Below are 23,440 nucleotides of genomic sequence, written 5' to 3' on the forward strand. Positions count from 1 at the left end.
GAGGCGGCAGTGATGGGCGAGGACTAATGGGGGTGGAAGGGTAAAGGTGAGGGGAAAAGGAAAAAAGAATAGAAAGAAGACCTCTCCATGGGTTTCCTGGCAGAAGAGCAAGAAGAGAGAGCTGCCTGCTTTATAGCCTTCCTGCCAATCCTTTGCCTTGCCTCTCCCAACTTCCATGCAGAGGGCTTGCTTCACATCCCTTCCCACAAGTTATGAGAGCATGCAAAATGACCAGAGATGGTAGAGGAGGAAGAGAATGCAGAACCCTGTGGCTGAGACAGGAACATAGGAGAGAAATCAATGAGATTCCTGTTCCTGGGAAGGTGGGAGTAGAGGAGACAATGCCCTTTCATTGTCTCTGTGATTGAAGCTGCTTTGCCCTCCAGGGAGGGGCCTATGTGAAATAGGCACCCTGTTGCTTCTGCCTTTCAGGTATTATAATATCTTAAGAGAGCTCTCAAGAGTTAAGGTTTGGGTCCAACAGTCTGCAGAGTTCTCCATGTTGGTTTCTCATCACATGTGATAGGATACAATGGTTGGGCTCACAGGATGGGATATCATAGAATCTTAGAATGGCTAGGATTGGAAGAGACCTTGAAGGTCATCTAGTTTCAAACCCTTGCTGCCAGCAGGGTTGCAAACCACTACATCAGTTACCACATCAGGTTGCTCAGAATCCCATCCAACCTGGCCTTGAACACCTCCAGAGTTAGGGCATCCATGCATCTGGGGATCTTCTATGGAAGTCAAGCAATGACAGAGGTATGAGACTAAGTGCAGCCTCTCCATCTTCAAGGGAGGTAGTCCAAGTTCCTTCCTTAGGAGGTAAAGATCCAGCAAGAATAGAGATGCTACAGCACATACCTAAAGAGAAGCAAAGTCACACCACAATATGGCTGATTTCTGTCCTTCAGACGTGCCATCAGCCACATCCAACCATAAGGGCAGGTTGCCCTACCAAGGCAAAGTCCAGGCCTGTTGGCTCAGCACTGCATCTTTCTCCTCTTTTTTTTTTTTTTTTTTGTTCATTACCTTTTTCTGTTTTCATAGCTTTACTGTTGCATCTTTTAACCATAGTGGACTTTAAGCCATCCTCCTTTTTTTCTAGGACAATAATATTATTGTGTTTGTGGAATCGTGGTTAGAGATATCAGCAGGATGTTCTCAAAAGCTTCCTGGTTTCCATGAGCTCTGCATGCTCTGAATTTATGGTGCTAGTTGGCCTTGCACATCTTTTTTTCCCCTCTACTATGTAGAAAAATGCCCTTCAGACTCTGCAGTACAATGAACTGGTGAGGGTTTCAGGTGACACCCAGTGCTGTTGTGAAGAGAGACCCTGCCTTAGGAACCCATGCAAACTAACATATTCCCACAATTATGACAGCTGCCTAAAATATCATGAGATTTTCAAAAAAGGGAAGTTCTGTGTTTCTCTTTCTTTTTTCGTCCTTTCATTCTGACACTCTGGAGATAATCATCTCCAGCTTCTCTCTGCTACTATACAGGGAAAATGCTTGCTTTTGTTTTAAATGCAAGCTGTGTATCACCCAACACATGACTCCAGTAGCTCAGGCACAAAGAAAACCAGATTTTATAAGTATGAGATAAAGCAGTGAGAACTGTTCTCTTGCTTGGCTGGCTACCCAATGTTCTTGAAGGGTAGGGACAGAGACTGCCTTGCAGTCTGATAAATGTTCATCCCTCCTTCCTTAGGCATTTTGGGCAGGAGAATCCTCTTGCCTACTCTAAGATGTCGAGGTGTCTCCATGGACAAAGACCATGGAGCTCCAGCCAGCACAGTTTTGACCCTAGGGACCTCAATCTGTATAGACAATGAAGGATCAATTTATTTATAGATGTATAGAGGACCCAAAGGTGTCTGAAATATCTGCCAAGGGAAGGTAGATGCGGCACAGGGCCAGCAGGAAGCAATGAAGCAGCAGCTGAAAGCCAAGAGAGATACTGTAGGGCATCAAATTGAATATAATACCTTGGTGCATGCTACTAAATGGCCTCTGGCAAGGCAAAATTTGGGATTTTCCACTCTGGGGTTGAGGGAACAAGACAGAGACCTGGAAATGGTATATGTAACTTCTCACAAGCAGAGATGTTTTAATCAGTTCGTTAAGCTGAAGGGACTTGCCCTAGGATATCAGGTGCATGTGGTGGATTTTGGTCTATGTGGTTATGCTGTAGCAAGGTTTGGACAGTGCCCATTCCAAGTCAAAATCTGAAGCTGCTGTAGAAGTGCAATTAGTTGTCACTAATAAAAAAATCCATCAAGACAGCAGTGAGGTTGAGAGTCTTCATTTTTCCTTTCTGTCCAGAATACCAAGCTCTGAATCAAATAGTGTCTTTTTAATGGATTTTAAAAAATGGGGTGGGGGAGGAAGAAAAGCAAGAAAACAAGTATTTATCCAAAGATCTGAAGAAAAACACTTGACCAAGGGCTTCTGAGGAAATCATGGCAAGTTCCTTTCTCTTCCATTTCATTACATTTTCATGGCTGGTACAGTTACACTATGGATTTCCATCCTTTTCAGAAATATTTGCAGCTACACATAGTACCCACTATTACAGGCTGTACCTCCCTGGGTTTGAGGCTGTAGTCCCCAACTTTACAAGCAGCCATGGACACTCATAAGAGGTTTGCAAAGACCATGAAGTCTACCACCAAGGTACAACCGGTTTCCATATAGGGTCCATACCTCCACCAGAAAGTGATGAGAGTCTCTCAAAGGACATAGAAAGGCTGAAAGCCACTGCTCAGTCAACAGCATCCACATTTCTGTGGCTGAGGGAACAGTAAGCCACCACTATTTCCTTCAGATCATCATGATTTGAAAATTTTGACCTTTAAACTGATAAATGCTGCTGCTTGCTGTGCTTCTGTAGAGGAAATTGGGATCACTTACCAAGACCTTGTCAGCTACCAGTTGTTGTGATCTATGGCATAGGAACAGTAGCCTAGATGTAGAGTTGCTGGCTTCTGCTGAACCACACGCTAACCAACGGGATTAATCTCATTTTACCTGACTTCTACAAAGTTGTTTATTCTTTTACAGTCGGTGGAGAGAGCCAGCTAGCACCATTAGAAATATCTTGTCCTGCATGCAAAGAGGTTTGTATCACCTGTTGTTTGTTCCTCTTTGTGGTCTACAGGAAGACCTTTCACCAACATGCGAGGTTAACTTTAGCTGAGGATGGAGACAGCTCTGCACCAAAATAACATGAGTGCTATTTCCATCTTTTTCAACCATCCTTGGGTAACTTTGAAAAGATCCTTTGAGAAGATCCTTTGAGAAGATCTTTTCTTTTCTGGTTCTTCTGTCCTTTGATTTGCCCCTTTGGGCTTATCTACAGAAATATCTAGGTATTAACTGAAATCTAAGGTAGTTATCAACAAAACTACTTCGCACCCAAATTTCTGGGCTTGGGCCATAAGTTCCCCAGAGAAGAGATGTGTTTTGTCTGCATAAAGACAAGCATCAAAACAGTAATAGACTCCTATCCGTGGCTCAGAATGTGTTCGTCCTACAAATTCGGATGTAAATATCTAGCCTGTGTTCCCACAGGACTCACTAATACAGATCTATTGGCTTCAGAGAGGTGGCTAGTTTTGTTGTGGGCAGGCAGCCAAAGATAACATCTTCCTGTCCTCCCCCTGCAGAAGCTATTGTGTCAGTTCAGAGAGGGCTTTATTTTCAATCACAGAAACTCTCTCTAGGGTGACAGGGAGGATGTATACAGAGATTATAGCTTACAGACTCGGTGATTACACCAGCTCTTGTTCAGTAGTGTAGTAGAGGAGGATCTGGAGCTGAAGTGAGGGTGTTCCCCAGTGTCTGCTCACCCACATAGAGGATGGAGTCCAGCCAGAGAAGTTTTTTCCTTTCTTATTGTCTCTGCTGCAAATCAACATCAGGAGGGAGGAAAAGAATCACAATTAATGGGTTTGAGAGATCACAACAACTGAAACTTATCACAAAGGCTTTGTGGTTTCAGCAGCCACCCTAAAATAACTATTTTCTCTCTCTGTCTGCATTGGATCATTCATGGATATTGTTTCAGACTCTTGGTAAGCTGAGGAGGAGAAGCTGGGTTTGGGCACTCTAACACTTTGTTTTCTTCAAAACTATCTCCTGTCTCTTCTCATTTGTCATGAAAAAGACAATGAAAATTTTGAACTTTTAGGAGCTGTAGCCTACAGTACTGTTAGGGTAAGATATCTCTCCCTCCAGCTGATTTTTTTTCCATGCCAATGCACATTTCATCTGTGGAACTCACTGTTGTAAGACAGCATTACAACTATGCAATGGAAAAGGATTCCTGTTTGGGTATAAAAATCGATTAACATGTAATATTGATATCTTCTTTGGAAGATTAAAGATACCGTGAAATTTGGAGACATAAGGCAATCTATCTCCTCCGGGCAAAATAAAGGTCAAGAAGTTTCTTCCAAAGGAAGACTATTTAATAGTTGTGTATCACAACATTTCTTCTGACTTTATGTAAAGCAAGTGGCTTTGGCCAGAATCAAAGACTTTGATTTTTATTTTTATTTTTATTTTTTATTTTTTGAGTATCACAAGGGCATCACAAACAAACATGGGTTTGCAGTTCCTTCAGGCAGAGGCCAGAGACCTGCTTCTTCCTCTCCCTTAACAAAGCAGAGAGTTTGATGTGATGTAGTTAGGAGCATTCAAAGACTCCAGCAAATTCCAGAAGTCTTTAAAGGACAAAAATGCTTTGTCCAAGGGAGAAAGAGTCCAAGACCAATCTACTCCACTGCTACATTAAACTCACGAGTTCATGAGACGCACTGGGGTCTCTGCTTTGATTAACGCCCAGTGGATTGCTCCTCCTTGAGAAACCCTCATCCAGTTACAGCTTCAGTCTTTCATGCCACCACATCCCTCAGCAATGAATCCCATGAATCCCACTCTTCACATGTCGCATGTGAAGAGTGCCAGATCTACCACCTCTTAATGCCAGACGTTCCCACATTATCACACCGCAGCCAAGCATTGCCAAGTGCTGTTAAAGCCCATCCTTTTCCCTCCCTAGAAAACGCAGCGATCTTCAGAGGCCTTCTCAGACCACGAGGATGTGCTTTGTTTGGGATCACTTACCAACGACCTGTCAAGCACAGACCGCATTAAGTTGTTCAGGGCTCATTAGAAGATTTGTGACTCATTGTTTACGCATCTGCTATGAGCATCCCTTCAGTTCACTGTTTCTGAGCAATCTTGTCCTTGTCTAAGATAACAGAGCCCAGGAATAATGTTTTCTCAAGCATTGGGTAATGACTCATTACCGCTTCTTGGCTGTGTTTCCACCAGTCCCACGAACTGCCATAAAGTTACCGAAGCAGTACTCGGGTCGGGGATTTTCTTGCTCACAGTCTGTATTTTCCAGTTTATGTACAATATATCCTAGAGAAATCTCTCCGATACCTGAAAAGAGACTCCACAGTCTCACTCAGAACATGGTAAGGACATGGCAAGGCAAGTCCTTGATATCAATGACTGGAAAGTCGTATGTCCTCCATTTCTTGCACTGCCCACTTGGAATTGGGGATTGAGACCTTGATCCCTGGAGGCTCCCATGTCCTCTGCCCAGGTTATGGGAGAAATCTTTAACTGCGGCTGCAGACAATAATGACAGCATTCTTTGGTTGCCATAAAACTCATAACAAGTGCACCAGTGCAACTCTGTCCTGAGGTAAAGTAAGAGCAACCGAGAACTCATGATCCATAAGACTGAGGAGACGTCTGGTCTAGAGAAGATCAAGGGAACACATGATTGCAGCCTTCCAACACATAAAGGACTTCTTCAGAGAGAAGAAAAAGCTCTTCATGTTCCTCAGGGATAGGAGGATCTTAGATTAGGGCTAAGGAGATCACACTGAATGTCAGGAGGAGTTCTAAAAGTACAACAGGGCAAGGGAGCAGACTACCTTGTAAAAGGAGAGGAGGTCTGCCTCCGAGTTTCTCAAACAGCTCAAGCACCTTGCCAAAGCAATTACAACAGGGCTTGTTCTGTGTTAGACTAGAATCATAGAATCATAGAATTGCTCAGGTTGGAAAAGACCTTAAAGATCACCGAGTCCAACAACAAGCTAACCGTACTACCCTAACAACCTTCTGCTAAATCATGTCCCTGAGCACCACATCCAAACGGTTTTTAAACACATCCAGGGATGGTGACTCAACCACCTCCCCCAGAGAGCCCATTCCAGTGCTTAACAACCTTTTCTGCAAAGAAGTTTTTCCTGTTATCTAACCTAAACTTACCCTGGCACAACTTAAGGGCGTTCAGATTAAGAATACGGACACGGTCCTTCCCAGCAGATCTCTATTTCTAATACATCAGAAATGCTGTGATTTTCCCAAAGATCACCTGCACCTCCACCTTCCATACACCAGACCTGTTTATTTTTGTCTGCATTCTCCAAGGCAACCTCCTAGAAGTGGATATATTGAATAAAACCTGATTGGGATATTCAGAAACCTTGAGACAACGCCTTCTGCACTCAATTGCTTTTCTGAAGAGGACAGAAGGAAGCAAACACCGTGTCCTAAACAAATCACTGCATTTTTAACGTGCTCCTGGAAGGGTGCTTTTTTAGTTTTTTTTTTTTAGTATCGTGATGATGATGATTAATTGAGGACTGGACAAATTGACTTGCAATTGTAATGGCTCAATCAGCTTGGCCTTCCTGTAGGATAGGGAAGCCTTTAGCCTGGGAAGAGCTATCTAATGGAGTAATAAGCTGTTGTTATTTACCCGGGTGACTCTTTCAAGTGTTCCATATCTGAGTTGTCAACAAAACCTTCCTTTCTCAAGCAGAACGAAAGCGGTTTGCCTCCAGCGAGGCCGGGTTTCCTTTGTTGTGTAACTGTCAGTGGCCTCCGAGTTTAACTGTGTAATTAGATTCTCCACACTTGGCTTCGGTTCAATGGGTTTCTTATTCACAGCCCATAGCTGCCAGGCATTTGCACGGCGTGCCTGTATCCTGAAGACATCTTTCAGTGCCCTTAGTATATACATGTGCATTAAAGGTGCAATCAAAGCTGCAAACTCCCAAGTATGCCCAGACCCAAGTGCATGACCGCGTTGACAGCTGCTCTGCATCACTGGAGCCCTGCAAAAACAGTGAATGCAGGTCAGCCTCATTGCTCTCTGCAATCTTCATCGTGCTTACTCTGTTGGTAGTGTTTTTCTGAGTGTTTATATACATGCTTCATGCCATGACTTTCTGGTAGGCACATAAAGTCACTGCAGAGCCCAGGTGCATGAGCACAGCAAGGACCAGGGTCAGCCTGCACAAGGGATCCACGTGGAAACCTGTATCCTCTGAATCTAGACCTGATTTGCACCGTCTGTTTGCTTAGATAACAAAGAAGTACATAGGCATTGCAACCCGCATATTTTTCAGTTCTAATTAGTGCTGCTACTCCTCTCTTCCTCCTTTTATGTGGGTTATTATTTCTCCTTCCTCCCGCTCTACCCAGGAAGTGCTGGGAACGCTGCCTTTCATAGAGCTCCCCAGAGGAAGAGCAGATCAATATTTAATTCAATTTCCTTTCCTTTTACCATGGGTTTATCTAATAGTGTAAAGTACCTAAGAGGCAGAAGACTGGAAAGAGAAAGATTTGTTTGCTAATACTAAAACCCGTAAGGAAGAGAAACAAAAAGGAGCCCTGGTATCATGTATCTCTGCCTGACTTGCAGGAAAAGAGCATATCATTTTCTTGTAATGTCATCAGGTTGGTCTTGCAATGATGATATTTCTATGCTACACTCTTTCATATTCAGACTTGGGCACCCTCAGGAAGAATTGGATAAATGCTGTCCCAGTGAGTGAGCAACCATCCCAAACTGATGGTCACCCAGCCACCCTTGAGATTTCTTAGTTGGTCCCGAAGCACTTCCAGAGTGATTTACCATCACACAAAGCAAATCTGCTCACTGCTACCAGGGGAAATGTGTGCATGTATGTAGTGTTGGGAGCCTGCTTCAAAGACAAGGTCATCTGGAGATGCTGCCTTTACTCTCTTCTATGGCATTGAGAGGGATGAGTAAGGGCTTGGAGAGGGCTCTCCTTCATCTTATGGTTGTGAGCTGATGGAAAACATGCAAGTGCTCTTAGTGGGAGATCAGTGGGCCCACTCCAGTGGGCTGGAGTTAGAAGAGGAAATTTAGTCAGTAGTGATGGAACTCCAAGTTGAGAGGTGCAGCCCATTCAAATTCTCTAACTCTCAGGCATAAAGAGACACGAACACAGGCAGGACAGGGCATATCTAGGGCATCATCTCCCTGTGCAGAGGTGAACAGGACTGGGAAGATGGACTCTGCTGGGGATAGGATGGAGAGATACTCTCCAGTGATGAGAGGTGCAAAACATAGCATCAATTGGACTGACAGCCTCCCATCATGTGGGCTCTTCACACCTTTTCATAAGATAAATCTCGTGAGAGGAGTGATAACAACTCAAAGATCAAGGAATCAAATTAGGAGGAGATGCCCTGGCCTCCTTGACAGCCTCACTTCTCCACTCCATTTCACCTCCATCTGTCTCATAAGAAGTAGACACAGAGTCATCACCACAGGGATGTCACCTCTTGCTTTCCTGGTGATGTCCCAGGGGCTTTGCATATGGCTCTGATGGCACATCATTGCCTGGTGACAGGATTCTGGTTTTGAACAAAAGTCTCTTCACTGCTTATGTAAGTAGCTGGTAAAATATTTATGAAGGCAAATTGATGTGCACTATGGGCCCTCTGAAGGCAAAGAGGGCAGGGGAAGAGAAGAGAGCAGAGGGAGTGCTACAGCTGCAGAGACTGCTACAGTTTCTGGCTAAAATACATCTATAAATCCTCCATGAAGTGTTTTCTTGTAAAACAAAAAAACTCCCACACTCATAGTCTGCAGCAACATGTTCTCCAGCTTTACCCAAACTCATACATGCTGATCCTCAAGTGGGTTAAGATGGAGAAAGTTAATTTCTATACCTATCTCTGTCACAGATCCATCAGGGGTCCTTTGGCACGCACGTCTTCTCTAAGCAGACAGGGCATCTCTGTGTTCAAAACCCTAGCTGGGTGCTGGTAACACATTTACGTTCATCTCTGCCACCATCCCTTGTGGTGTTGAAGAATTGTGGAGATGTAGCAATGAGGGACATGGTCAGTGGGGATGGTAAGGATGGGTTGGGGCTGGACTTGATGATCTTGGAGGTCTTTTCCAACCTTAATGATTCTGTGATTGTATGAAGAGTGTGACTGAGCTGAGTTAGCAGTCTGGGCAAACACAGATGCCTTAGAATATGGAGTAGAGAGCAGGAAACCACCAAGACACCCTTCCATCCTTCTGAGGACTAAGACATGAGCAGACATCACTACTCTGCCCCATAGAGATGGGCTGAAGCTGTTCAGGCAATTCACACAGCAAGTAATTAATGGTAGGGCTCCTTTCCATGAGATTCTTTGAAGAGGGCTCATTGCCCCTCTCTTCCCACCAGCATGTTCTGCATGCAGACTTGCCCATGGGATGGGCTGAATAGAGGTTTCCTCAGGGCTGTGGAAGTCTTGGCAACTCTACCATTGCATTCTGGTATCAGCTTTTTTGATTTGGGGGATGAAATAGCACTTTGGACTTGGCTCCAAGAGCACCAGCCAGAGCTGTTGCCTGGACCATGCAGCTCGTTTGCACGCTTTGCTGCATGAGTCCTCAGATGTCAGAGGGTCACAGGGCAATGGGACCTGGGCATGGGGAGGGGAAGGGAAGGAAGAACAGGAAAGGGAAAGGAGGAAGAGGGGCTGGTCCAGGGGTCCTCTGCTATCACCAAAGCGGCTGTCACAATAGCAGCACTGTTGCCTCGTGGGCTGGCTGGGCGATGGGATTTCACAGAGCTGTAAATCACTTGTCTGGCAGCCACGCTTTCCCTCCAGTGTTGAAAAGGCTTGGGTTTCTCTCACACAGAAGTGATGGCAAGCTCGGGGAAGGAGGCGGAGGCCAGGTGCTGGAAATATTCAGTGGGGGCATCCCCAATCGCATACCTCTGAAATCTGACCCTGGCTGGGAAGTCGATGCGGTTCAACTGACTTCAGGACCTCGCTGCGCCAGTGCCAGAACAAACAGCTGCATTGAGGATTCCTGGGCCATTAGCAGTGGCCATCCACACTGGGAATGCTTTCTGCTGCCGTGCAGAGAGAGAGGCAGGGAGGCACCGTGCACTCAGTGTGCAGCTCCCAGATGCTCGCAGCCGTCTGTGTGTGCAGTGGCATTTGCACTAGGAATTCAGGTCAGGCATGGGAGGATGCAAAAGCCCTGAGAGATGTATGGATGCAGACAGACAAACTCACGTTCAGACACTCAGGCACAGATAGAGTCATTAAGGTTGGAAAAGACCTCTAAGATCATCAAGCCCAACCCCAACCCACCCCTACTGTGCCCACTGACCGTGTCCCTCAGTGCACATCTCCATGGTTTTGAACACCTTCCTGAGCAGCCTGTGTCAGTGCATTATCACTCTTTCTGAGAAGAATCTTCTCCTTCTCCTCAACATGATATGTTGAATGATGGTGGCAATTGTACAGTGCTGTTAAAGATGCTAAGGAAGAGAAAACTGTGCCCTTGGGAAATCACATACATTGTCTGGACTCTGATGGACTGAACGGGGGCAGAAGACAGGGGGACGTGTCTTCTGGCACAAAGATAGGATAAAGGGGAATGGTTTTAAACTAAGACGGGAGCTTTAGGTTAGATATTAGGAGGAAGTTTTTCACTCAGACAGTGGTGATGCACTGGAACAGGTTGCCCAAGGAGGTTGTGGAGTCCCCTGGCATTCAAGGCCAGGCTGGCTGTGGCTCTGGGCAGCCTGGTCTGCTGGTTGGTGACCCTGCACATAGCTGGGGGTTGAAACTAGACGAGCATTGTGGTCCTTTTCAACCCAGGCCATTCAGTGATTGTCAGCCACTGCAAAAGCAGAATCTCTGCTAAGCCCTGGTGTGCACTGTGACGGTAGCTCAGGAAGAAGCCAGAAAGCCCGCAGTGGTTCCAGTTGTCCTGCACACACTGCATATTTGCTGCTAGATCAGCTCAGGTGCATTTCTGGCAACCCTACAATCAAACCAACTTCACGTGCTCAAACACACTCCTCACACCCACATACAGATACACAGACACATGAATCATGCACAGCGATAACTGCACAGGGCACAATCATGGGAAATCACCCCTGAGCGTATCATGAAGTGTCTGTGTTGTGTAATAACAGCAGCAATCACAGCAGCAGGAGAAGGCAGCCATGAAAAGAGAAAGGGACTTGGAGATGGTGGCTACCTCTGTGTTGACAGTCTAGAGAATTGCTACTGGGCTGTTTGGTTGGGATACGGTTCCCCTTATCAATGCAGATGCTTAATCTGGATTCAGCACAAAGGAAGTGTGCCAAGTAGATCAAAGGAAATCCGTTGTAAAAGTGTCTGGTGGAGGTCTCAATTTGGTGAGCAACTCTCTTGTGCTGATGCCATGTGTCACCCTTGGGCTCCCCTACACCAGCCTCCAGGAGGGCAAAGGGCTCCCTGCATGCTCTCCAAAAGGCCCTTTGTATTAGCCTGATGATACATCCCAGACTTTGCCCCTCTCTGGGTTTTGCGTTAGGTGGAATAGATTAATGTTTCTCTACTTTTTGCAGCACGTCCTCACAGTGTCTAAAACTCCAGCCATCTGAAGTAGCTCTCTGAGGTTTTGAGGATGCTGAGGCAAAGGGAGAGTCTGAAAATCAGAACTGGCTCTTCTCCAGGTATCTGCCTTGGAGGCACCCAGGTGGAAAAGGAAAGAAATAGAGAAATGGCATCAAAACATCAGCCAAAAGCCTTCTGCACTGGGAAGGATGTGTGTAGATTTGTCCATTTGTTTGTGTGAGCATGTCTGGGTGTTGCTCCTCTGGCTGTGGGGTAACTGTGCAGCATCATTCCCAGCTCCCAGATTGTCACAGAGAGTTCCTGTCTCTCTCATCTCTGCATTTAGATGTTAGTGGTGGACCATGAGTCAAATGACTTTGGTCTCCCATGAATCCTGTACCTATTCCCATGGCCCCTCTCGTCCTATTCCCTTGGTCCCCATGAGAGAGAAGTCCCCCTGCAGAGATACAGCACAGAGGAAAGCTCAGGTTGAGGTCAGAGCCCAGCCTGCTACCTGCTTTTGCATTATTTATTATTGGCCATAGATGGCAGCAAACGTCTCAAAGCATCCCACTGTGTTAGCTGACTGCATCGGGGAGCTGCCAGAGCAAGGCAGAGAAATTCCTCCCTCCCTTTGTGTTAAGGGCATGTTCCCTTCTCCAAAAGGAGAGAAAAACAGCGGTGCAGAGACTTCAACTGGATCCTGTTCAGAGATAATCCAGAACATGTTTAGTGACTAGCAAGCAAGCCCTTGATTCTCCTCCAGACCCACACGCAGCTGTTAGGGTGATCTAAGGGACCACGAACTGAGGAAGACCTGGTGAGCCACTCCATATTCCTGAGCAGGAATGACCCAGAGATGAGCCCTGTTTGCAGCCAGTTGCAGCGAGTTAGCTGGGAAGACTCCCCATCATATGATGGTGTGGACAGTCACAGCTCTGGGATAGTGGAGATTCTGCAGCAGGGCAGGATGGATGGGCACAGAGAAAGGGCCCTGGTTTGGTTCATTTTGCCAATGCAAATGCAGCCATAGAATCCAGATATAGAAAAAGACAATTCTGAAGGCTTTCCATCCATAGGTCTCTATTTTCTAGCTGCAGTACAGGAATTTTAAAAGGTCAGATAGGATAAGAACAAGTCTATCCAGCCTCACACTATTTTGTATAAGGATGAGAGGTGATGGCCTCTTGTTGTGCCAGGGAAGGTTCAGGCCAGATATTAGGAAACACTTCTCAGAAAGAGTGGTGATGCAGTGGCACAGGCTGCCAGGGACATGGTGGATTTACCATGCTTGGAGTTGTTCAAGGAATATGGAGATGTGGCACTGAGGGACGTGGTCAGTGGGCATGGTGGGGATGGGTTGGGGCTGGACTTAATGATCTTAGAGATCTTTTCCAACCTTAATGATTCTACGATTCCACAATTCTACCTCCAGCAGCACTCTGCAGGGGTTAGGTGTATCTGTCATGGCCCTTTGTGTTAGAAGAAACATTATCTATGAAGTTGAAGCCTTCCAGTTCGTTTCACCCCTGAGAAGAAAGAATTGCAAGACCTTCTGTTTCTCTCTTTCCCTCTGGTGGACTGGATTACAGGTTTCTCTCTCTTCAGCTTTTTGATCTGCATATTGTTAGCCAAGCTCCAGGCCTATGGCTCTTCTCCAGAGCCTGGAACAGTGTTTTGTCCTGCCAGGTCCCTTCTTCTTTGCAATCCGTTCATTATCATGTCAAGAACATAATCACTCAGGGAGGGATTATACAGAGAGTAGAAGTCAGAGACAGTAACCAATAATGTGAGTTCCCCTATACATTTCCCCCTAGAAATGCAGAAGAGGAATGCTGTGGTTCTACAGGTTGGCTGATGCAATTAGCATTGCCTGTATAATTAGCCCAAGATAGACAGAGCTGGCAAGGAAACACCCAATCAGTCTAATTTCAAACTGTTATAAAACCAGTGAATGGAAAACAGAGACTTTCCATTTGTTTCCAATTGAGAAAAGTGCAGGGTTAAGGTTGGTCCGCAGCTCCACCTCTCGCACACGCGCTTGTGCTCACATGGCTAAATGAAACCAGAAGAGAGCAGCCAGCATGCAGCTGTGACAAATCCATTTCCCTCTCAGGATGCTGAGATACTGAGTATTCAGGGCACAGTGTCAAAAACCCAAGGAAAACTTTCTCTGCCGCACCCCTTCTTTATTTGGATGCTCTCTCTGCTTATTTACTTATTTCCCTACTCTGGATTTGTGTTTCCAAAGGAAGCTGAGCTCCCCGTGCTGGTGAATTTTGCATGCTCTTTTTGCTGCAAGCAGTTTGCAGACTGAACAGTTAATGCAGACTAAAGGGTGGAAAAGCAGACCCCAGGGAGGCCCATGGTCACAGCATCCATGGGTCTGTGTCAGAGGAGAGATACTGGTTTCCAGCTGTTCTGAGCTGCAGGACTACACATTTTATCCCTCGATTTTTCTTCTTTTAGTTCCTTTCTCTCACAGCTTTATGGTTTTCTTCCAGTGCTCCTCATCATTTATTTTCCCCTCTCCTTTCCTGCTGAGCTTTTCCTTGCCACCCTTTTCCTATCCTCACCTTCATTGGGACTGAGCGGTTTTTCACACTGCCTGCAGGTGCTGAACCCATTTCTGTCCCATACTGGGGTGAGAGTGGCTGTCTCTGTGACCAATGTATAGCTGTGCTGAAAATCCTGAGTCTGAAAATTAGAATTGTGATTATTTTAGCCTTGATTTTTGCTTTGGGGCCTCTGGGTGCTGATAGACCTTACACCCCTCTGCTAAGACTCATATATGCCAAAGGCAAGGGAGGCTCCAGAGCTGCACTGCTCAAGTAAAATGTTTGTCCTTTAAAGCACAGGAATCTGCTTTGCTCTGAAACGTCTCCAGCTCAGCAGGATATCTTCCCAGAATCAGGCGAGACACTTGCTGTCCTGTCCTGGCACTGGGGAACCGTACACAGTCTTTTGGAACAAAATCCCACCCAGGCAGCTTTCTCATCTTCAGGTTTTGTTACAAACTCTAAACTCCAGCCAGGTCCACTTAAGCTTGTGCCAAGTTCCCTAACCTTTTGTGCTCACCAGGAGATAATGCGTGGGAGGGTAGGAAATGGGTAGCATCTATTTAAATAGCTTGTAGCTATGGCATTTGCCATCCTCTCTTTGAGACGCCACTGGAAAGTGGTATGGAAAAGCAGTGTGCATCTTGGCCTGGCACGTCAGTGTACAATGAGCAGGCAAGTTTATCTGGGGCCCAGAAGAGCCTGTGCAGTTGCTTGTGTGAGCAAAAGAGAAAATAGGTGGATGCCATTTAGTGTCTCTTTGAGGATTCCTCCCTAATCCAGACATGAGCTCACGGTCTCCATGTTGGTTCCCTTCACTCCAGTAGTGACGGTTTGTGCTGCATCTCCAGAAGGTCTGGCTGGACATGCTTATGTCTGCATTTTTCTGGAAATTGATATTAGAGAGGAAAGTTCATAGCTGCCCTTGGTGAGAAAATCCCCAATATTGGGATTTTCCAACCTGGCCTGAAGGTGTTCAAGGCCAGGCTGGATGTGACCCTGAGCAACCTGATCTGGTGCCTGATCTAGTGGTGAGCAACCCTGCCCACAGCAGGGAGGGTGGAATTAAATGACCTTTGAGGCCCCTTCAAACACAAGCCCTTCCGTGACTCTACGATTCTGTGATACAAATAGTGCTATTTTAGTTGCTCCATTGCTTGGAATAATTGGAGACATTTTGCCACCACACTAGTCAGGAACACAGATATAAGAATCTGTAGGTAACTGCTGTCCATTCTGGAGTGAGGAAGGTGGATAAGAGCAAGAGATCATCAGTTTATTTTCAGCTGAGAATTTCTGGAATGAAAATTGCATGGGTTCTGGGTTCTGCTGGCATATATTATTGCATATATATGTAGAACCACACACAGGCATTTCAGTCCTCAGATCACTTTCTTCACTGCAAAAGGGCTGAACAAATTAGTGGTTAGCAAGGACACCCATTAGTGGGAGACATGATCACAAGTGCATTTTGTTGAGGGCTGTTTATGATCAGATGTCCCTTTTGGCCACTAAATTGCTGTCTTTTCTGACAAGAAACTGCATCATTATGTCCTCAAGTGGTTTGTCCTCCATCTGACTAACCTCTTACACTGGAAGGCATTGAGATATACCAAAAAATGCCAGTGGTGCTTTGCAAAGAAAGACTTTTCCATCTGAGCCAACAGCCTGAAGGATATTTCTGGATGTGAGGACATTCTCCCTCTCAACATGAAGAGGAATCCAGGAGGCCTAAGTCAAGATCCAGTCATCTGAGACTTTCCCAGCAGTCAGTGTAGGCTCATCCTGCAGGATGCATGTTTGGATGGCTGAATTATCTTCCAGAACCAATTCCTTGCCATTGGTGGTAGATGAGGCTGCCACAGAATACTGTTCCTTGGGTGTTGTGATAGGTAAAGTTAGATGAGAGGAGTCTGAATTGTGGCAATGGTATCTTTAACAGGAAACAAACCCTGCAGCTTGAAGGCTTGTCATTAAAGTCACATGCAAGCTAAATGTACCAAAATGCTTAGAACTGTGTCCCTCACCAGTAAATCTTTCCCTGGTTCTGTAAGGCCCTGGATCACCATTTCTACCCCCGTGTTATCCAGTGCACAGCATGGTCCCAGATTTCACCCCACTCCCCCCAAATCCATGTAACACCAGTCTTCTGCTATTTCAGGTTGTTCAGAAAGTCTTACAAAATGCCTCAGCTGAAAGCAATGCTCTCCACACACAGACCTGCTTGTTAGCATGGTGCATGCCAGTCAGTCATGCTGAGTCCATTGGAAGCAATGATCTCATGGCCATGACCCTCTTCTGGTGATAAAGTGGAATGCTCTCCGCTCTGGTACTGTTCAAATACAATGAGATCCTGAGCAAACACCAGCTGCCTCCTGTTTCTCTGGAAACCTGAAATGCATCATCTCCTGCATGAGGAGGGAAAGCCCTCCTGTTTTGATTTCATTCCTTCACCATCTGCTTTACTAAGCATGGCCTGGTTTATGACTGAAGACATTTGGCTTCTGTCTGAGGCTGTCAAGCACGTTGATAGAAGAGGTTTCCCGTTTGTCTTTGTTTTTGAGTCACCAGCTTTCCAGATAGCAGAGGCCACATTTCCCATTCTCTCCTTCTGAGACCTGTTTCCTTTCTTGTTACCTGCCTATAGGGACTCACTAGAATGGCTAGGGCTGGAAGGAACCTCAAGGATCATCTAGTTACCCACAGGGAAGAGCTGTTTTGGGAGTTGGGACACCATGACTGCAGTACTGAGCATCTCATGGCAGTAAATGTGGGACATCATTGCTCTATGGTTCTCACAGGGAGAACAGAGGGAGTGCTCTGTGGAGCCCAGAGAGGGTTTTTTTACCCCAGTTCTTGTGAAGTGGCCAGCATCCAAATGTTTCAGAAGAGGTGGAAGAAGCACCATTTTAAATTATATGTCGCTCAGTATCCCTACTTGTTCCCCATCCAGGTTAATTTTCTATTCACTGATTCCTGAATAGGGGCCTGAACAGAGATGTGTCTCAGTTGTCCAAAAAATGCTTTTTAAATTTATTCCTCCAAAGAAATAAGATTTGATAACGTGTCAATATGTGTGTGTACCTGCATATATTCTCCTCTTCATTCAATCCTATTGGCCAGCAGAGCATCCAGAGTCTCTGAGATGCCAGGCTGATGAAAACCAGCATTCATTATGTTCACTATTTAATTTAATTATCTGTTACTATGAGCTATTCCCAGATATAAAAGCCAGTAGGTTTTCCTGTAGAACTTGAGACAGAATTTCACTTCGTCGTTCCATCACAGCGCTCGTTTCTCACAGTTGAGCTGGGATGTCTGTATTTCAAGAGGCATCCAGTCCACGTTTTTAGATGGAGGGTCATCTGAATTCTTTGTAAAATTTATGGCAAAGACATGTTTACGTATCAGCAAAATTCACAGGTCTGGGTGTGCACCAAAGTGCCCAGTGCTCCTCTGAGTATTTCTAAGTGGGAAAAGAATAACTTGATACTTGCACGTGCTAATAGCCATATCAGTCTAGATATTAGTGGAGACAAATGATGTATTGTGATAGCAAGAGCACTGGTATTCTGAATGAGTCTTTCAGTAAGAGATCCTATCCCAGTTGACGTCAGCAGGGTAGCTCAATTTACACCAGTTTCAATTCTGGGGCCATTTTCTGCCTCTTGGTTTATTCACTGGGTTTGCCGTCCATGGGAGAATTTGAGTGTTGCAGTGCAGTCAGCATTGTAAAAATGGTGTGAAGGACTCAAAGAAATGGAGCACTCTTTAGCATGAGAAGCAACAAAGAGAATATGTTTATGGTTGGTGTTGTGCTTTTACTAGAGTCCAGGACTGGCTGAGGTTTGAGAAGTTCCACAGTCAGCCCTGGAAATGCAGTGGATATCTGTTATTCCCCTTTGTGTGGCAAACGGTCCAATTTCAGGTGTCTGAGGTGGCTAAATTAGAGGTCAGATTGCTGTGGGCCCCTGTGTATGACCAATGGATTGAGGGATACCTCTATACCTTCCTTGGCTGGACTGAGTAGAAGGACTCTCTGTCTGATAATGAAATCAGCTTGGGGTGATGAGTTGATTGTCAAGATTGTAGACCCATTGAATTGCAGAATATCCAGAGTTGGAAGGGGCTGATAAGGATCATCAATTCCAACTCCTGGCTCCACACATGTGTCTAGAGATAAATGTGATGAACCCAAGCTGAGCAACTACCGTGACAGGTCAGCAGGACCATGGAGCCACAGCTGTAGTGCCAGTGCTGACCTAGGCAGGCTCAAAGTCTTTGCCAAAAATGCAGAAGGAAGGTGAAGGCTGAAATCACAGCAGATTGCATACAGCCTACAACATCGCAGAGCCAATGTTGTAGAGAATAAGCTGTTAGGCTGGTGATGACAAGTTGCGTGCATCCTGTTTCAAAAAAAAAAAAAAAAAGAGCAATGGCTTTTCCAGGGCAATACTGAACTCAAGGCTCGAGGCAGCATTTTTAAAGAAGTGTCCTTTAATTACAGTCAAGGGTATTCTCTGATGCCAGAGATAGAGCCAGAAAAACTTACCCATTTTGCTTCCAACCGCCAACCTTTCCTTCCCTCATCACCACTGATGCCCGTTCAGCTGCTGGGTACAAATGCAAGCTGAACCTTCCTTCTTGCAGTTTTCCCTTCATGGTTTTGTTTTCCATTTGCCTGCAATCACAGCCCCGGAGTCCTGCTTCAACCCCAGCCTCTTGCTCACAGCTCTCCAACATCCTCCCAATTCCAGCTACATTCTTTCCCCACTCTTCTCGTTGTCACACAAGTTTAGCCTCCAAATCTGGATGTCAGCAGACGCTGTTTGTCGTAATTACTCCACCAACCTCACCCCACAAAGAATCTGTTTTCAAACAGACACAAACTCATTAGCTGTTTTACAGACTTGTTGTTACCCACTGATGGCTCATTTGTTTCAGGATCCAAAGTGAACTTCTGGAAAAGTTTTCAGCTGTAGAGAGCTGGTGTGGTGTAATACAGCGAGATATTTTTAGGGTTTTATTTTTCTTCTCATAAATAACGGTAATCAGCCTTTGTATGTGTTGAAAAGATCACAAGGAGATGACACTGTAGCACGGAGGCTTGGCTGCAATGGAAAGAGCAGCACGTCATTTTTTCTGGGACAGGTGCAGGGTGATCATCACTCGCCTGGTGATTAGCAGAGTGGATTTTGTGTTGGGTGAGCAGCAGCAGAAAGGAATCACAGATCCAGCCAGGTGATCTGCTATTCCCTGCTGCAGAGCTTTGGCTCTGGAAGAAAGAGAATTGGAAGGAAAACATTGTTGAAATATTTGCTAAGGAGACTGTGGCTTATCTGGAACATCTGTCGCTGAGCAAGCCATGGGTGTTGAGTTTATATACTCCGACATAAGTGCTTAATAAAAATTAAAAGGAAAAAAAAGAAAAGAGGGAAGGGATTAATGTTTTAAACAGCTCTTCTGAAACAGACCCACAGAGAGGACACGGAGGGAAAGGAGAGCAGTTCACTACCTCTCCTTTGGTGACAAGGGTGGAAACCACTCCCTCTGAGCTCATATCCCAGGCTCCCTTTACAGCCTCTGAGGAAAAACAGGCACTTTTAAGGCATGATTCATGTGCCCTGTTTATGTGTCTACTTCAGGAGGAGATAAATCATGCCTGGTACTCCATGCGATGCAATGATGACACTGGGAAACTAAACACTGCCAGTGCCCTGCCACCAACTGGGATGGTTCCTTGGTATTAAACTCTTCTCACCTTCAGAATAGGGGGCCCCATCTCAACAGCCTGTTGGGACTGCTTATCCTACCACTAACCCATGCCAGAGAATGGTTTGAGAAGGACATGAGGCACAGTTGAGCCAAGGAATGGGTAGATCTTTCCCAAGGTGTTCCCCAGAAAGCATTCACTCAGATAGTGGCTAATCTGGGCACATCTTCCCCGGTTCTGAAGTAGAGACATCTGCATTTAGTCAGCCAAATCTTTTCTAAATCTTATTTTAAAAGGCTGCTGGCAATGTATTCTTGTCTGATTTTTTTATTATTTTTTTCCCAGAAAAGCACAGTAACCATTATGAAGACAAATGTGAAAACAAGCAGAGGAAAATAATAAAAGAGATGCAGACAGTGCCCCTAAAAATTTGGGTTATTAATACCTGAACAATTTTTTACTATATGTTGTTGATACGAGGATAAACAATTGTAATGAACAGAAATATCTTTATGCTGGAGATCAAGAGAGGGGAGGACTCCTTATAAGGAGGAGAGAGAGTGACTTTTCACATGGTCTGACAGTGATAGCAAAAGGGGGGAATGGTTTTAAACTAAAAGAGGGGAGATTAGGATCACTTTTAGGGGGAATTTCTTTGCTGAGAGGGTGGTGAAGCATGGCACAGGCTGCCCAGAGAGGCTGTGTATGCCCCATCCCCGGAGCTGTTCAAGGCCAGGTTAGCAATCTGATGCCTGATTAAGTGGTTGGCACCCATGTCCAGGGCAGGGGGTTGGAACTAGGTGATCTTTGAGGTCCCTTCCAACCCAAGCCATTCCATGATTCTATGATTCCACAAAAGGCGTAAGGTTCCAGAGAAGAGTCATGGAGATGAAGAAACATAAGAAAGAGTGTGACAGCTCCAAAGCAGGTGATATGCTTCAAATAGCAAGGGTAGGACACACCAGTCACCATCCCTGGAGGTGTTCCAGAGCCATGCAGATGTGGCACTGAAGGTCAGTGGGCATGGTGAGCATGGGTCAATGGTTGGATTTGGTGGTCTTTTCCGATCTTAGTGATTCTGTGGCTTTGTGATTCAGCTCCTTTTGCCCTGGTGTTGTTTACCTTTTTTATAAGTCCCTTCACCACCTAGCACATCTAAAACATTCATGCATTGAACCTTACTAAACTTACTTCAGCCTTATTTCTCCTCTGAGCTACAAAATGTGACCAGTTGCCAACTGTCAGTCCCAGTGGCTTTGATGCTTGTGGATGACCAAGTCAGCACTGATGTTACAGCAGTGATGGTCCTCCTCCAGCATTTTCCTTACATTGTGCCATAGCAGCACCACTTTGTCTCCATTTTGGAAGATCTGCTAGGTGGAAAAGGAGAGGGGAAAGCAATCTTCATCTTCACTAATTAATTTCTTCTTCCACACAGCACTAACGTGTTGTTGATCAAAAGCCTATCTTTGGTCATAATGAGGAAAGGGTTTGTAAATCTCAACAGACTGCCAAGCCCCAGTGCAACACAGAATTAAGAGAAGACTAGGATCCAACAGGTGGTTGGGATAATGATTTATGAGCATTTCATATCAGAGAATTGTGCAGCACATTTCTGTCCTAACCACTAATTACAACTGTAGGCTCTCTGCTGAGGTGCCAAGATGTGTTGTAGCAGCAATTAGTATTTTTCCCTCAGCGCTTTTTATTCCCAGTGAAAAACAGCTTCTTAGTGAAATAGGAATGTTTATCAAGATGCCTTTTTTCATAGAAAAGAAAGATTCCCTATATTTTTTTTTTCTGAAAAAGCTTAAAAACAACCTTTTCCCTCCCACTTCTCATAGACAAAAAAGTAAGCACAGATAAGATACAAACTATTCAGTGCAAACAGATTAGTCCAATATATTTATATATTCATATTTCTTTTTTTTAATAACAAAAGCCTGAAGGATTACAAAAACCAAAAACAGCAATATTCCTCATGCTGCCTGTTTCTTTTGTTGCAGAACTAATTGCTCTCCAGCAATCTTTGTCTTTTTCCTAACAGCCACAAATCAGCCCCACAAGAGAAAAGAGGACCCGGGAGTCTTTGCAAGAAGTTCTGTGTGTTAAAAAACCTTTTACCTATCCCCAAACCAGTGGTTCACTACACTGTGGCCTTACAGCTCCTAGGAATGTCATCACCATTTGGCTCCGTTTGGGCTGAGTTTTCTCTTGGGAATCTATTTCTAAAATTACCGTCTTCAAGTGCTCAGCCTTGCTGCTAAATGTGAAAGGATGTGCCAATGCTAATATTGTTGTTGACATTTCTGTGTAGAAAAAAGACAGACGATGAAAAGAATATGAGAAACATTCAGCATAGAATTCCTGTAGATACCCACAGGGCAGGAATCTTTCTGTATCGTTACAAATAATGGAGATCTAGTGAATGCTATTGACATACATGAGGCACTACTTAAGTCCACATAAAAGTAGGCATTTAAAATAGAGACAATCAGTCATGGCTGAAAGCATCTATTTTTCCTCTTTGGCTACAAAGGGAGTGCAGAGCTTGAATTTTGACATCTAAGATGACTTTGGAATGTCCTTGGGGAAAAAAAACAACCATAACTCAGAATATCTGCCTTCCTTTTCATGTTGTATCCCACCAGGTGTTGTTACCTAGTCTTGTTACAGCACTTTCCATTTGTTCATACTGCTTTTTGCAAAGGTGCTTCTTCAGCCTAGTCATGTAGACAGTAAGGGAGAATCTTGCCCCGTTGGGGATCAAACAGTAAGGTATATTGTTTCCTTTGATAATCTACCTTGTCCCATTTCTTGTGCCTTTCATGGAAATCTTCCTAACCCAATTTTTTCTCTGCTTATGGTTAGTCTGAAACTGTCACCTGAAATCAGTCACTTGGGTCACCTATGGGTTGACTGAGCACTGACTCTTGGAGTAAAGGCATCACGCAATTTGTGGCTAGGGCTGAGAAAAGGCACTTCAATGAGAAAAAGATTTGCCCAGAGACAACTGCGTCTCATAGCAAAAGATCAAAGGGAATTCCTGATCAAATTCAAATGGGAGGCTTAATAATTCATTGAGAAGAGTTTTATCAGATTAAGGAATTCATTGTTGCAGAGGAATAGGGAAACCAAGAACCATAATCAGGTCCAGGAGATTAGACATTTGAAGGGACAGCAGGTATATCTGGGATACTAAGCTCAGAAAATGAGTTGGAAAGGAGGGAAGGAAACTGGTATTGAAGGTAGCCTGATATCTGCACTCTTGGCAGTGCTTCTTGGCATTGCTGTAGTGGTGCCTGAGGTAGCAAAGGGTCCATCACAACCAGCTGTTCTCCTGGACCTGCTCATCTGGGCAGACTTCTGTAAGACATCTGACAAACTAAAAAAAAAAAACAAAAAACAAGAGAGAGGGTTTTTTTTTGCCTTTTTTTGGCCCAGAAAAGGGGGAGAAAAAAGGCTTCAAGGGCTGTGAG

At 45.0% G+C, this 23,440-nt stretch overlaps 1 protein-coding gene across 3 annotated transcripts in view; it reads left to right on the forward strand.

Annotated features, from left to right (window-relative positions):
- PTH1R (parathyroid hormone 1 receptor) overlaps positions 1-23,440 on the forward strand; it is a 110,025-nt gene that overhangs the window by 12,264 nt on the left and 74,321 nt on the right. Inside the window, exon 1 of one of the 3 annotated variants that reach the window (XM_019616202.2) lies at positions 20,203-20,912. The exons of 1 other annotated variant lie outside the window; for it this stretch is intronic. In XM_019616202.2, the coding sequence (XP_019471747.1) occupies positions 20,844-20,912 (69 nt within the window). In that variant the 5' untranslated portion in view covers positions 20,203-20,843. Of the gene's footprint in view, positions 1-20,202; positions 20,913-23,440 lie in introns of those variants that run through there. One more of the 3 variants, XM_031553829.1, reaches the window with a different exon arrangement.

The sequence above is a fragment of the Meleagris gallopavo genome, chromosome 6 (genome assembly GCF_000146605.3).
Source record: "Meleagris gallopavo isolate NT-WF06-2002-E0010 breed Aviagen turkey brand Nicholas breeding stock chromosome 6, Turkey_5.1, whole genome shotgun sequence".
Lineage (NCBI taxonomy): Eukaryota > Metazoa > Chordata > Aves > Galliformes > Phasianidae > Meleagris > Meleagris gallopavo.